We start from the raw sequence: 15,795 nt of genomic DNA on the forward strand, positions 1-15,795 counted from the left end.
CCAGATGCCCTAGGCAACCTTGGCCGGCCACACTGGGGGTGTGGTGACAAGAGGAGAGAGTACCGGTGCCTTCCACTAGTTCCAGGCCTGATAGTAGTAGTTATATTTGCCACTAATGTACAAGGTATTAGTTTTGCAGCCTATAAAATAACAGATTGGAATTTATATTGCCACAGAAGCAAACATATTAATCGTCCCAGAATCATTTAGTTGCTGTGTCCCTAGAAGGGACCTTCTAATCATTTATCTTTTCTTCTTCCTTTGCCAGGTAATGTTGGCAACTTGTTCCAACAAGAGCCAACCTGTAGCAATGAAGGTGATACACAAAGCAGAGAATAGACAATCGATTGCCAAGGAGGTGCGAATACTGAAGATGGCTTCTGGATGCCCATTCCTCTGTCACGCGCATGCAGCTTTCCAAACAAAGGTAAAGAATAGCGCCAAGAAAATTGTGCAAAAAAAAAAAAAATAACCCCATGGTTTATCCAAATGATCTGTGTTTCACTTTCTTCCTCTTTGTCTCCGTTACCAGCTGGCTGCATGCATTGTGATGGAGTACGCCAGTGGAAACAGCTTGGAGAAATTCATAAAGCGCACAGGGAAACTGAAGATGGACGCTATAACGTAAGTGACTCACTGTATGTACAGGAATGTGGGGACAATGGTACCTGAGAGAGATTCCATAATTATCTTTAGTTTCATACAGAAAGATTAAAATGGGTCAGGATTCTATTTGCAAAAAAATATGTGCCAACATAGCAAAATACTTTTCCTTTCTCCTGTGGTTCCTTCTTATAAGTTGATCTAAGACCATGTTTCCAGATTATAGTCATTTATTGCACTTTGCACTGCATAGGGCATTGAGAATGACCCCTAATAAATTGTATTAGGACCCTAACTAGCAAAACACATTTTTGGGGTTTTATGCTTGGAAGGAGCATGTGAGGCCTTGGTGGGTAAACCACAAGCTAGCACACCTGAAACTTTCCCTCAAGCCACAGTTTTATGATTATATTTTATTATGAGTCTGACCAATAGAAACTCACATGGGGCTATTCTTGGTCAGTGCTGCTTCTGAGACCCACTGGTCAGTAACTAATGTACTGGATGTTATAGTACAGTGTAAGCACACTTATGGTGGTGACGAAAGAATGTTACAAAGAGTATATCAGGAAATGTATTTATTCAGTATGAGAATGCCAACTGGCTGACTTTTTGTTTGATTTTTTTTTTTGCAAAGATTCTACACAGCAGAGATCATATGCGGCCTGCAGTTCCTCCACGCCAACGGGATTGTCCATCGGTAAGTAAAATGTATCCAATACTCTGCTATTATTTTTCTGTAACATTTATTTCTTCTTCTACATGTTTAGCTTTGAGGACTTTATAGACTGGCAGTAAAGACAAAATTAGGGAAAAAATCAGTCAGTGTTGTATTCATTTTAGAATGAAAGGGCCAAGGAGTTTAAACCTAGATATAATTAATCATGTGTGATACTATTATTATTATTATATATATTCACAGCATAGTCACAACACTGTAGAATAGACATACAAATATTGAGGTAATGAGGATTCTGCTGTTTGAGCTTACAATCTGTATCTGGGCATATATTAACCTATCCACTGGGCATCAGCAATATTTCTTGTTAACATTAAAAATATATATATCCATATCCATCTCTTCTATCCACTCCTCTCTACCATTAAAAGGGAATTTGTGTCCTCTGCTCTATAATTTCTGGATTTTTAGCATTCATGGAAGAGGTGTTATAATGAGGGTCACTGATTTTTTATAGTCAGGAGTTAATAGGCTTCAAGGATGGGGATCAACTTCTACCACCTGTGTTTGTTCCCTAAAACCCCATTAGCATTTCCTAAAACTTAATGTCTTCCTTGCAGGGACATCAAACTGGATAACATCCTGTTGACCGGCGAGGGACACATAAAGATCGCTGACTTTGGTGTGGCTGTAGAGGGAGTGTTTGGCCAGAAGAAAGTTGGAGGCAAGGCTGGAACAGTGCAATACATGGCCCCAGAGGTGAGTTGCTCTGAATAAAATTATATAGCTCAGAGGAATTAGAAAACCTGATCTCTTTGCTATTTTACATTGATTTTATCATCACTTCAGCTGCTTAGTATTTAGAGTTTGTAGCATGTTCTTTAGTTTTAGGGTCAGGCCACACTGGGCGTTTTAGGGAGATTTGGTCACCAGGCGACTAATCACCTCGTTTTTGCAGCCACCAATCTCCCCAAACGCCTTCCCTGACTCTGCGCCGGCTAAAATGAAAAACATGCGGTGGTTCGTTTTCCAAAGTAGCCTCACAAAACTTCTGACGACTTTGGAAAACAAATCGCCACGTGATTAGCGCCGGCGTTTTTTCATTTTAGGCGGCGCAAATCTCCCCAAAACACCCTGTGTGGACTTACCAGTACAAATGGTCATGTGATAAGTGACAGAATCATTGTATAAAGGTTTAGTTAAATACCCATTAAGGTTTTAGCAGTAATAATCCAGAAAATTCTTAAGAGTGTGGTGAAAAATAATCTGCTCTGTCTTCCCAAGGTTTTACAACGGAGAGGCTACGATGCCGGAGCAGACTGGTGGTCGCTAGGAATTGTCATCTGTAAAATGGCCACCGGCATGACACCATTCACTTCATCAGTTATCCATGATGAGCCCCTTTTCCCGAAATGTCTTGGTGCTGAAATAAAAGATCTTCTGCACAAGGTGGGTATGAGAACAAGAGTATGTTCCTAGTGCTGCTATAATAAATCTATTTCCCGGTACATAATGGCGCTCCTATTGTTCTAGTAGCGGCTCTAATCCTCACATTCATGGCTGTGGGATACCATGCAGTCTGACTGGCTCATTACAATGAGGGGATACTACTGGCAGGGCCATATTTATATTTAAGCATCCGTGGGCCTGTGCCCAAAGCAGAAGCTTTAAGGGGGGACCCTTGGGTGCATATATGCAGTGTCGGACAGGCCCACAGGGTTACCAGGAAAAGTCCCAGTGGGCCCAGGTGTCAGTGGGCCCTCATGCTGCTAAACATTTGACTTATTTCATGGCCATTCCCTATTTCTATGAGAACAAAGAGGCTAAATAGATGGAATAATAGATTATAGTATGTATAACTAAAGAGACTAGGAGAATTGAGGTTGAGCGAGAAGAGGAAGAATAATAGTACTAAGAGTGGACCCCTGGTCTAAATTTTCTTGGTGGGCCCCTGGTCTATGCTTTTTGGGTGGGCCCTTGGTGTCCCAGTCCAACACTGCATATATGGTAAAAAAATTAATTTTGAAACAGTTTTCCCGCTGCCACAAGGCCACAAGGGGGGACCTAGAGGGCTGCAGAGCCCATGCATGGTGGAAAGTGACATAACGTGCATGCATATGACATCACTTCCTTCCACGTATACTATGTCACACTTCCTGCGCATATGCATTGGGGCCAGTGGGTGGGATGAGGTCCTGTGCACTGGACAAAAATACTGTATGTCACTGAGTAATAGCAAGTACAGAGCTTCACTTCAGTAGAAATGAGTAAATATATAAATATTCTTTTTCTTCAGCTCCTAGAGAAGGACCCAGAGAAGCGTCTTGGCTTTATTGGAAACATTCGAGCACATCCAGTTTTTAATTCCATCAACTGGGAGCAGCTGGAACGCCAGGAAGTACCACCACCTCTCTATCCTGCAGAAGTAAGTACCTGACTGCAATATGCAAAGACAATGCATGTACTGTGTAAAAGTAATCTTGGGTAAAGTATCAGTATATTTTGCTGTGAATCTTTTTTCAGAAAATAATGAAACATTTTGGAGTTAAAAATAAGAATATAATTCCCCTAAGTAATTTGCTCCAAATATTTGTCAAAACTGGGCTCAATAAATTGAAGATTGGTAGCAAGAGATAAACACCAACAACTCCCCAATTTGTATTATATATGTGTGTGTGTGTGTGTGTGTGTGTGGCAAGGCAGCAATCTCTTTTCCCAGGTACAGACTGTGTTCCTCCCGGCATATAAAGTGAAGAATAAACTGGACTACAATATTACTGGTTCCCCAAAACTTTTCAAAACCAAAAATATATAGTAATGGAATTAGAACTAATAAAATCCATTTGGCAGTAATATCTATATATGATATTTGAGTGTAATACTCAGCAATATGAAATCATGTGAATTGAATCTAATGTGATAAAATCTTTAAACTGATCTTTAATATAAAAATGTGCATAAAATAATAACAGATAAATGTTTTCTTTACTACAGTTAACACTAGACAAGAAATATTTCAAGCAGCCGAGGATGCTCATGGAAGAGGCGGGCAGCGATTCTTCAAATGAGAAAAGCATGGAGTTATCATATCTGAATGACAGTTGGAAGAGCTGAGCCACTTCAAGAAAGTCAGGTTTCTTTAGCTATATTTACCAACCATTAACATCATTTAACCCTGTCATTTTATTCTATCCAGTCTCCATTGAAGAACAGTGAAGATGAAAACATCTGAGCATTTGAAAAATCCGGCACCGAGAACCACCTGTCACTGCTTCGTATGGGTACATTTCTACAGACAGCCATTTTTACCTCTTAGAGCCAGCCACCATCATTGCCTCTACCTCTGGCCCTTGCCCACCATCTTTTGGTCTCCATTTCATGTCCATAACATCAGTCCCTATGATTGCCCCCATCTCTGGTTTTCTCCATCGGCACCCATCTTTGGCCCTGTCTATTAGACCTAGATCTGGTCCTTATCACCACGCCTCCATCTTTGGCTCTTGTCCATCTCTGACTCTTACCAACAGTCTCCATTTCTTGCCCTAGTTTTGAGTGAGCCCAGAGTTCAATTGAGATCAGTTAAGTTTCTTAAGTTCTCAGACCCCCCTTCCCCTGCTCTTTGTGCACCGCCTCTGTTTACTCCTCCCTGCCGCCACTCTCCACTTGCTGGCAATCCTGAGTGCTCTCAGCAGACAATCAGCTCCTCCACTAGCCTCCATCTTTAGCACTCATGGCTTGCCCTATCTTATATATTATATATATATATTTTTGGCCTAAAACATTGGCCCTTATCTGTTGCCTCTCAGTGTGCACCACTGCTGCTCACTTTCACCTGCTACAACTCTTACCACTTGTTGGCAGTTCTCTCTGCAAGTAATCTGCTCCCTCTTCAGTCTCACATCCAACTGTGGCACCTGAGGCACTTGCTTCTGCCTACCCCTAGATCCAGTGTGGCCCTCACCTTCAGCCACACATCTCATACATCCCACTGTCACAATTAAAAAGAACCAAACCAGTGCTAATAAAAAACCCTACCCCCTACCCTACATAGACCCCTCTCCCTGCTCCCCCAGCCTAGATGTTACCTTTGGTAAATGCCCCTCACTCTTTACTTACCCCTAGGTGCAGATTTAGGGCATGAGAGTTCACAGGTGCCATCTTCTTCTCTTCAGTAATATTTGGATCTTATTCTGGCGCTACGGTAAATTCTGTGACTTTCGTCGCATGCGCAGTTGTCGCGAAACAGCAGATTGCTCCAACTGCGAATGCACCATTATGACGCTCTATTCCCATAGTTTACCGAAGAGAAGAAGATGACGCCTGTGAACTCTGATGCCCTGAATCTGCACCAAGGGGTAAGTAAAGAGTTAGGGGCATTTACCAAAGGTGCCACCTAGGCTGGGGGGAGCAGGGAGGGGGTCTATGTGGGGTAAGGGGGTAGGGGTTTTTATTAGCATGGATTTGGTTCTCCTTTAATATCAATATTTCAGGACACAACATTGAGCAACTCCTGCTTTCTTTTAGTCCATAACAGGTTCTACATCTCACCTCTCCTTGGATCCAACTCAATTTCCATCAGGTACATCTAATATGTTTGGCCAAGGGATATAACTAAAGGGCTCTCACTTAATAACATGAATACAATCAGATTATAATTGTAAAGGATAGTTGCAGGCAATATAAACAGACACTGACACATAAAACTGATGACAAGGGGATATGGTGCCAGACTGAAAATAGGTTTTCTACATTTTTCATCTATGGGCAATACCAGTTGCCATATTGGAGCCAGGAAGGATTTTCCCCATCTGAGCCATATTGGAGGTAGATGGCTTTTGCCTTCCTCTGTTTATAATACTTGTACGAGGGAAGGGTTGAACTTTTTCAACCTTATCATCTGTGGTAATAAATCAAAATGGGAGGAAAGATTTATAAACAGAATAAGATGGCAGTATGTAGGAGTCATAATAGCACAAGTCACGTCAATAACAACAGAGTTAAACTGTAAGAGCAGTATAGGAGAAACAGCATAAAACAAGTATAGACAGACAGACGGAAGGATGGACAGAGAGACAGACTGACAGACTGATGGACAGACACATAGACAGGTAAATAGGATAGATAGAGAATATTAAACCTGGGACTATCCTGTGAGGATTAGTCCCTGAGTGAGGAAGGATTTTTTTTCCCAATCTGATCCATGTTGGACACAGATGGGTTTTTTTTTTTGCCTTCCTCTAATATTTAATTGTTTGGGGATTTGTTTGTGTAGGTCAGTGTAGAACTGACAGAGTTAAATAGAATATTATCTAATAATTAGGATAGAGTAGGTTAGGGTCCTGCTCAGAGAGTCTACCTTGACGTGGTGGCAGGCTTGATATCTTTTGGCCAAACATACTGTATATATATATATTGTCACTACATTAACAGAATAAATATGCAAAGCCATTCAGATTGTACACAATTTCTGATTTTTTTGTGATTAATACAATAGGCATAAAGTATGTTCAGCACAAGCCTAATTCACTGAAGAAGAAGGTATTCTGTTCCTTTAAATAAAGGTTTATTGCTCTTGCTTTGTTATATGGGATACTGACTATTAGAGTGTGAAATTCCTGCCATAAAGCAAGTTCAATTATGGGTCAGAAGAGATATGAAAATATATGAGAACCTTGAAATGGATTTCTTTGTGTGTAATGATTTAGTACACATGCTGTTCAGTCGGCCTCATTTCTGGTGTTTGGCATAATAATCACGCATGCAACTAGTTATTTAGAATGTTCAATTCTAAGCCACTTTTCCTATTCATATTCCAGTCTCTTATTCAAAGCAATGCATGGTTGCTAGGGTACTTTGGAGCGTAGCAACTGGATCTGAACATGCAAACTGGAAATCTGCTAAATAACCCAAGACCCACAAATAATAAAAAATGAAATCAAGTTCCAAATTGTCTCAGAATATCACTCAACCCCTTTAATAAACTATAGAACTGTCTGTTACTGTCTGGCAGTGCCATACTGTGTGTATATATACTGTGTATATGTATATATATACAGGGTCAGACTGGGGGGCCCGGGGCCCACCGGGACTAATGTCCAGGGCCCCCTCCGACCCCCCCTGCCTCCCTACTATGACGCGCCGATCACGATTGCACGAAGGCGCTGCTCGGCGCGCCTGCGTGTAGGCGCCGTTCCTCAGTAAAAGGCGCCGCGCGGCACGTAAAAAAAACTTTTTTTCTTTTAAGGACGATCGGGACGGGGGACTGGCCCGGCGGGGGCCCATTAGGGGTCGGGGCCCACCGGGTTTTTTCCCGGTATCCCGCCGGGCCAGTCCAACACTGTATATATATATATATATATATAGGCTGCTGAAGAGAATTGGAAAGTAAACGTGTTTAAGCTTAGAAACAAATGACGTTTCAATGTTAATATGTAGAGTGTAAGAGGAATAACATATATATATATATATATATATATATATATATATATATATATATATATATATATATATATATATATATTATGGTTAATTTCAAAGCAATTTATATGTGAGTTTGTTAATTAACATGATTGTCATTTTTTAACTTCTCTGAGTCCTGTAACAGTATCTGGCAGAAATCATATGAAGCTTTAGTTATAGAGAGCTTATTTCTAGCACCCCCTGGCAGATTGTTAGAAGCGGCCATGTACATTTCCAGAATGAATTAGGTTACTCAAATGGAATCTGCATCGTTCAAGGTAAGTAGCAAAAATAGCAAAACAGAAAAAAAAAAATCAGTTGGAAGAAGATTGCGTGGAAGATGTAGTCTGTGAACTCCCTGGACTGGACCTGCGCAGAAGGGTAAGTAACAAGTTAGGGGCATTTGCCCAGCGGGACGGGTAGGCCAGGGGGGAGGAGGGAGGGTCGGGCAACACATGGGAGGGGGGGAGGGATTTTGCGCCAACTAGGTTTCCCCTTTAAAGTAGAATGGACGTATATGTTGCACCAAATACATTACACTACACAAGCCCAGGGAACCTTAATAAAATAAAATAGAGTTATTATATTGTCCTACACATGAGCCCAGTGTATAGTTTATGTGCCATATGTTAGCAAATGTATGGGGAAGCCCGGCCTATAACCCTGAAAAACTAAAAGACACCAGTGTTTTAAGAAGCCCTATACATTCCATTTCACTTCGTCTGGTCTGAGCTGGCGAAGGCAAGTCTGGTGGAACAGGTAACATTCAGTAAAATGCGCATCTTAGTGAATTTGCAAAGTAACGCTCTTTCGGTTCCTGGCGTAAGAGTGTGAAGTAGCGCTAGAGTCTATCTCCTCCGCTAGTGAAGTTACGCCAGCGCCTGTTAAATCGGTGAAGTAACGAAATGACCTCACGCTGGCGAATTATCGCTTATGTCACCTCGCCCTTTAGTAAATTTGCCCCTAGGTTGGGTCACATGGCATGTTCTAATTGGCTGTTGTAAACTAACAGGTATGTGCAGTACAGACTGGTTTGAAGCTGTTTACCTCTGGGAGGTCAAGTAATTGCAACTCCCGTCCACCCACCTTTTGTTCTATTTGTATCTTTGTTGTATTTCATTTGTTCTATATTCCTGTATTATAGGCTTGATTTTATTGGGTTTTTGAACATGTCCAGGTCTTTATATGGTAGATCCACAATCTGGTGAGTTTGGTTACTGGGCCGCCAGTAGCCTATGGCTTCAGTGAAACTCCCGGCAGCTTATGACTCCTGCTTCAAGTTATGTTTTCCTGCCTGTTGCTCCTTTTAACAAAAGTTGGCATATTGTGTAACGTTATTGGCTTTTTAATAAAGCAAATTGTGGTCATTTTTCTTTCAAATGTGTGTCTGTATTTATTCTTGGTATGGGGGGGAAATGGCCACTGAGGCTCCTGTTTGGTGTTTGGCAACCATGCTGCTGACTAAAGATTTACATATAGATGCAAAAGAATTAACCAATGAGAATGCTTCTGACCAAAAATTTCAATTCAGTATTCACCAATGAGAAAGCTGCGACCAAAGATTTCAATTCAGATGCAAAAGAATTAACCAATGAGAATGCTTCAGAACAAGAAATTCAGAATTCACCGATAACAGCTCCCAGAACCCCCAAAACCTTTAGAAGAAACACAAGAAGAGCGGCAGCATTGTGGGTTGCAAGCCACAAGTTTATAATGAATTATTTTAAAGAGATTGGAAATGAAAACTAAGCATTAGTACATGAATAATCCGTGGAATTGTGTATCAGGACTGCGCTTACAGCTGTGCAATACATTGATGAAAAGAAAACTTTGGCAAAGAGAACTTTAAAAACATCTACACATATAAAGACTTTCACAGAAAAGAGATTCTATACAGAGATGTACAAAAGTTAAATAATTTAAAAGTTGGAATGTTTCTTTCTCGTGAAACCTTTCACATTCACGGCGAGTCGATGCATTTGGTTTCATTAATTGTTGACGCCGGCTTGATTGTTACCTTTCCTGTGTTTGGTTACGGCTTCAGGGCCGGATTTACATAGTGGGTGCCCCTAGGCCCCACTACAATTCATCGCCCCTGTCCCCTCCAGGGGGACAGGAGCAATGGGGATTGGTGCATGGGAAATTATTGTATCTCCAGCGCATCCCAGTGTTTTTGAACCAATGTGGGTGTGGTTGGGCAGCATGCCGCCCCCCTAAAATCCTGCCGCCCTAGGCCCGGGCCTAGGTGGTCTTTCCACAAATCCGGGCCTGTACGGCTTTCCAGATCCGACAGAGCTCTCCTCCCCTGAAGTGCAAAGAATAGCAAGGAAGGGGTTAAGGAGCACATCACACAATGGGATTATTATTATTAACATGTATTTATATAGCGCCAACATATTGCGTAGCACTGTAAAGTAAATGTGATTATACAACTAAATCACATGAATTAATATACATAGAAAATATGCAGTTACATACATCACAATCAATACAGGTACAAAAGGTGAGGAAAGGCCCTATGCATAGGCATACACTCTAAAGGGAGGGAGTAATACACAAGGTGTGGGAGTGGGCAAGATCGAATTAAGTGGGTGAGAAATGTGGTACTGTATGTGGTGTTGCGTTTGGTAGTTAAGCAGAGTGAGGGTAGGCTTCTCGGAAGAAGTGCGTTTTAAGAGATTTCTTGAAAGCAGGAAGGTTGGGAGAAAGTCAGACAGACCGTGGGAGAGAGTTCCAGAGGAGGGGTGCAGCCCTTTGCAAAGTCTTGAATGCGGGCATGTGAGGGAGGTAATGAGAGAAGAGTTGAGTAGCAGGTCAGTAGAGGAGCGTGGTAAGCGGTTGGGTGAGTATATAGAGATGAGTTCAGAGATGTAGGGTGGGGCAGAGTTATGAAGTGCTTTGAAAGTCAGTGTCATTAATTTGAATTTGATTCTGAATGTCAAATCTTTTTCTTGGAAGGGGCTAAACAATTCTACACAGACTTGAAAAGTCTCATATCCTTTAAAGGAGAAATTAAAGTCCTATTTAATTGGGGTGCCAAAAGTTGTGCACCCCCAAAGTGCTTATATATACTTACCTGACACCCCAGGCTGGTGCTCCTATCAGGAGAAAAACTGCACCGATCCGGAGGTTCTTACAGCGAGCACCACAGATCGATCATCTTCCTTCTTCTTTCTTCAAATTTCCCAGGGCAGACACATGCCCAGTAGAAGGAAATAGCCGACTTCTTCATTAAAGTTCGGCTTTTCCCGCTACTGCACATGCTCAGCTGCACAGAGAAAGCTGAAAGCGGATCACTCCGTGGTGCTCACTGGAAGAATTCCCGGCCTGGTGCAGTTTTCTGCTGATAGGAGCACCGGCCTGGGGTGTAAGTAAAGTCACATTTCCAGATTTTTCTCTATTGTGCAGCACAAGGGACTCCTAGAAATGAAATGAAAATGATGGAGTGGCACAGTTAGCTTTGAAAGTTGTGAAAGGATTCAGTGACCCCCCAACCACCAGTGGAAAAACGACCGTGACTGTTATTTGTGTACAAAACAAGCACATGACTGTGTGGTATAGGTGCCCTCTGGGAGGCCATTAGGGTGTCAATGAAAATAGTAAGAAACAGAATATAAAAGAGCCATGTTGTTATGTGTATGAATTGTCTAATAAAGAATATTACATTGCAAGATGCACATCTGTTTATTTGTTTGTGAGGGTTTTGTAAGATATTGCACATCCCTCCTACACTGACACATATTAATAGTTCAGTTGCTCTTTCCTGTTAGGAACAAGCTGTGGGCATGAAGCACAACACAAACGTTGCCACATATAATTTCTTCAATGACTTGATTCTCAGCTCTCTTCCGTTATCCAGAAAACTCAGAATTACAGAAAGGTCGTCTCCCATAGACTCCATAATAATCAAATAATCCAAAAATTTTTTTCCCATTTTCTCTGTAATAATAAAACAGTAACTTGTACTTGATACTAAGATATAATTAATCCTCATTGGAAGCAAAACCAGCCTATTGGGTTTAGTTCATGTTTACATGATTTTCTAGTAGACTTTAAGTATGAAGATCAAAATTATGGAAAGATCACTTATCTGGAAAACCCCAGGTCCCGAGCATTCTGGATAATAGATCCCATATCTGTACAAATACCTGTGGACATTAATAGGCTCCAATACCCTACAAGAGCCGCACCTAAATACTGTGGTGTCATACAGACAAAGAAGTATACAATAATTCTCACCACCGCACACCTGTTGGTTTACTCCTCTGCTTCCAGTGGTGCTGGTTCTCCGTGGACCAGGCAAGGTCCCTTATGCAAAGATACAGAAAAATACGGATCCGCACACACTTTATCATCAAGCAGATGGGGATTAACCCAAGTTTATTGTGCCACCAACAAGATCAACGTTTCGGGGGGAGTTACCCACCCTTCATCAGAATAATCACATGTGCAAAAAAACACCTTTTAAACACAAAGCCCCTACTTGTTTACCCAGGATACCACAGTTTGGTGTGTAATTAACCCTTTAGTGTCCATTTATCTTTTGAGTCCATTATTCACAAAGGTTTCTTTTTTAAAGTGTTTAGTCCATGGGGGGAAAAAAACATACTGTTGCGTTACATATCAATGTGAAACACAATTACCAAAAAACAATATTAAGTGCATCAAAGACATTTAGTATATGCACTTAATATTGTTTTTTGGTAATTGTGTTTCACATTGATATGTAACGCAACAGTATGTTTTTTTTCCCCCATGGACTAAACACTTCAAAAAAGAAACCTTTGTGAATAATGGACTCAAAAGATAAATGGACACTAAAGGGTTAATTACACACCAAACTGTGGTATCCTGGGTAAACAAGGAGGGGCTTTGTGTTTAAAAGGTGTTTTTTTGCACATGTGATTATTCTGATGAAGGGTGGGTAACTCCCCCCGAAACGTTGATCTTGTTGGTGGCACAATAAACTTGGGTTAATCCCCATCTGCTTGATGATAAAGTGTGTGCGGATCCGTATTTTTCTGTATCTATACAGACAAAGAAGCCATAAGTCAGGCAGGAGTAAATATAGGGTAGTCTTCTCATACTTTCAGACTATGTGCCTATAATTAATGGCACATATATATTTGAAAGAGTGGAGTCACATTTGGCTTTACTGGTAATTTTAATGGGGCCCCAGCACAGTCACCCCTCCTCTAAACTGCACCAAAGAGACACCCTAGAACTGTTCTGCTCCCCCTACTTCAATTGAAAAGGCAGAGCTGGGCAGCAGGGTTGGTGGCTGCTTCGTTTTATGTCACTGGTTCTCTAACTGCAATTTCTGACCAGGAAACCTTGTACTGGGACTGGAAGCAAAGAATAGACTGGTTCCAAGTGCTCAAGCTCTTGTTTGTTGATCAGCACCAGGATCAGAAAGTGAAATGACCAGACGAGGTGTCTAACAACACTCGTCCTTTTCAGCTGAGATTTAGGGGATTGTGAGGAATGTTTAGTGCAGATGGGGAGAGGTTACTGTGCAGGAGCCCCAAATAAATGAGCACATGGAGTCTGAAACAGCACAAAATCTTCTGGTATATGTGCCCTTAGGATTATCTTATAATATTATAACATAATGAGACAGAATGTATAAAAGGGTGATTATAGCCAAGGTTTGTGCTTGTCCTATTCACTGAGTGAATCATGTTTCATATTTGGCTTTAACACCTTGTCCCGCAGTCTTCGAATTAGACTTTTCTTTCAGCCCACTGTCCTTTGATTTCTGTCAGCCCCTGTTATTATTAGTGGAATTTCTGTGGTTCTTTGGAGAACATAAGCCTGCGGCACCAAATAAAGTGAGATTAAACTGCTGTACACTCATTTTGGCTGTATAATGTAAACTAGTAAGTAAATATTAGTCAGTGTCTGTATAGTTTAGCCACACAACAATTCAGCCATAGGCACAAGCTGTACTTTGGGAAGCAAAAGGGCAAGAAGTAACCAAACTATATAGTGTTTGGTCTAAAGGAATTCACTTGTCATCATCCTACATACCTGAGTCTGAGTGATTTCAGATCATCTTTGGTGATATCATGCAGTACATTATACAGGGTGTATTCTTCTTCCACAAACTGGGGATTTAGAATTGGTTAGAGAAATAATTAAATATCATTAAAGACTTCATTTCATCCTTTAATATGAACTACACACTGTACTTCATACACATCTTAGAGTATATACATAAAACAAGTTTCTTAGAATGACAGCTAGAGGCACATTTATCAAGGGTCAAATTTCTAATTCATGTGTTTGATTTTACTCGGAATTCGATTGTGAGTTTATTTGTTAAAAAAAAATTGAATATGTAAATTCGGACGAACTTTTTATCCACCCAAAACTCGAATTGAATTCGATTTGAATCTGACCAAACTCAAATCACATTTTTTCTCTGGAAGGCTGCAAACATCATCAAATTGGTCTCTGGATCTCTCCACTTGACTTATACATGAACTTGGCAGGTTTTAGGTGGCGAGATAGTCTAAATCTAATTCTTAATGGGCCAGATCTCGAAAATCAAATTTGAGTTTTTTTAAAAAATTCTATTCAAGTTTGAATAATTCACTTGACAATTTAGACAATAAGAAATTAGAAAATTAAAATTTTCAATTTGACCCTTAATAAATCTTGCCCCCTAGTCTTATCCAGCTGTTCCATGGATACCTTTATTTTGTTATGCATGGTAACAAGAAATAAGAGAGCTGCTTGCCAATAAGACTGAACTTGGGGAAATCCACACGTCGTTTTTACCTGGTTTACTGCAATCGTCAGTAGCTCCAAGTTCCCTCAGCCAATTAACAAGTTCTTGGTCTGTGGGGTTGTCGTGTGACACATAAGGACAGGTGTCTGTGGAATATCTGAGGAAAGAATTACAGAAAGGTCAGGACAAGACTTATACAGGAACAGTATAAAGGTGACATTATCCTCCCCTTCTGTAACGTCTGCTGAGAAGCAGCACAAACTTCATATAAAGACAGAATGCACAGTCTGAGCAATTTGTTTTCTCTTAGCGGAGAGTTGTTGTGTGTAATAAATCAATGCAGAATACATTGATTTATTCCTCTGAAATCTCTGGATCAGATTTGATCTGACCAAACCATTATTATTATGGTGAGATATAATTTGGCAGCTCCCAATAGGCAATACACAAGGATAGATAAATACTGGGCAGAAAAACCAGTGTCTGGATGTTTTACTGAACATTTATAGACAGAAGAGATACTGTATATGTCCAACATATAAATATTCCTGAAGGCTACGATCACTTACTTTCTCATGACTCTTAGCCAGTGTACGACTCTAGGGCCACCCATACACAGGCAAGTGTCACATGAGCAACTTCTTTATAGATATAACTTACATGTATATTGTCAATTTTTATATACAGTGTAAATAAAAGAAAGTTACCTGTCCCTGTGCAAGATAATATTCGTACTTCAACTGTGCTAAGCAATTAGCCTGACTGGTCTGATTTGTATTTGTGTTTACTTTCACAATGTATAAGTACCTTGTACTTTCTCTTTATTTCTTATAGTATTAAACCTATAGGCACGGGCCATTCTGCACAGGAGTGGGATTTGCAATACCAGTTGCTCTAGTCCTCTAGTCCCTTGGGCCACTCCCTACAGGTCAGTTGGGTTTCATTGTTTCATACACGCTGCTCGATAATAGACTAGACACCAATGCATAACAGGCTTACATGCTTGTGAAACAAATAAAAAACATACTATACGTCAGTGTAATGGTATTTGTGAGCTGTGATCATTCTGGTGTTGTTTGCAAAGCAAATCTTCCATCTGACAGTTGTGGTCCTTACAACTTACAGTGAAGTGGAAGGGGTTTGGGGTGTATATGGACATGGTTTGGTACATCAGGCCGTCAACATTCTTATTAGTCTATATCATAATATTTGAACAAAATGTAGGTGTATTTTAACTATATTTATATGGTGCTCCACTATTCAAAACATTTAAACAGATTGATGGATTCAAGTACCCATTCACATACCCCAAATCTGTCTC

General features: G+C 40.6%; 1 protein-coding gene across 1 annotated transcript; it reads left to right on the top strand.

Annotated features, from left to right (window-relative positions):
* Positions 1–263: 263 nt before the first annotated feature.
* Positions 264–4,666, top strand: LOC121399882 (protein kinase C delta type-like). The gene is made up of 7 exons (XM_041581787.1): positions 264–427; positions 533–624; positions 1,241–1,303; positions 1,903–2,041; positions 2,567–2,731; positions 3,579–3,707; positions 4,277–4,666. Exons 1-7 carry the CDS (start codon positions 272–274, stop codon positions 4,394–4,396), a joined length of 864 nt encoding a protein of 287 aa, XP_041437721.1. The 5' UTR covers positions 264–271; the 3' UTR covers positions 4,397–4,666.
* The last annotated feature ends 11,129 nt before the right edge of the window (positions 4,667–15,795 follow it).

Source organism: Xenopus laevis, chromosome 2L (assembly GCF_017654675.1).
Source record: "Xenopus laevis strain J_2021 chromosome 2L, Xenopus_laevis_v10.1, whole genome shotgun sequence".
NCBI lineage: Eukaryota > Metazoa > Chordata > Amphibia > Anura > Pipidae > Xenopus > Xenopus laevis.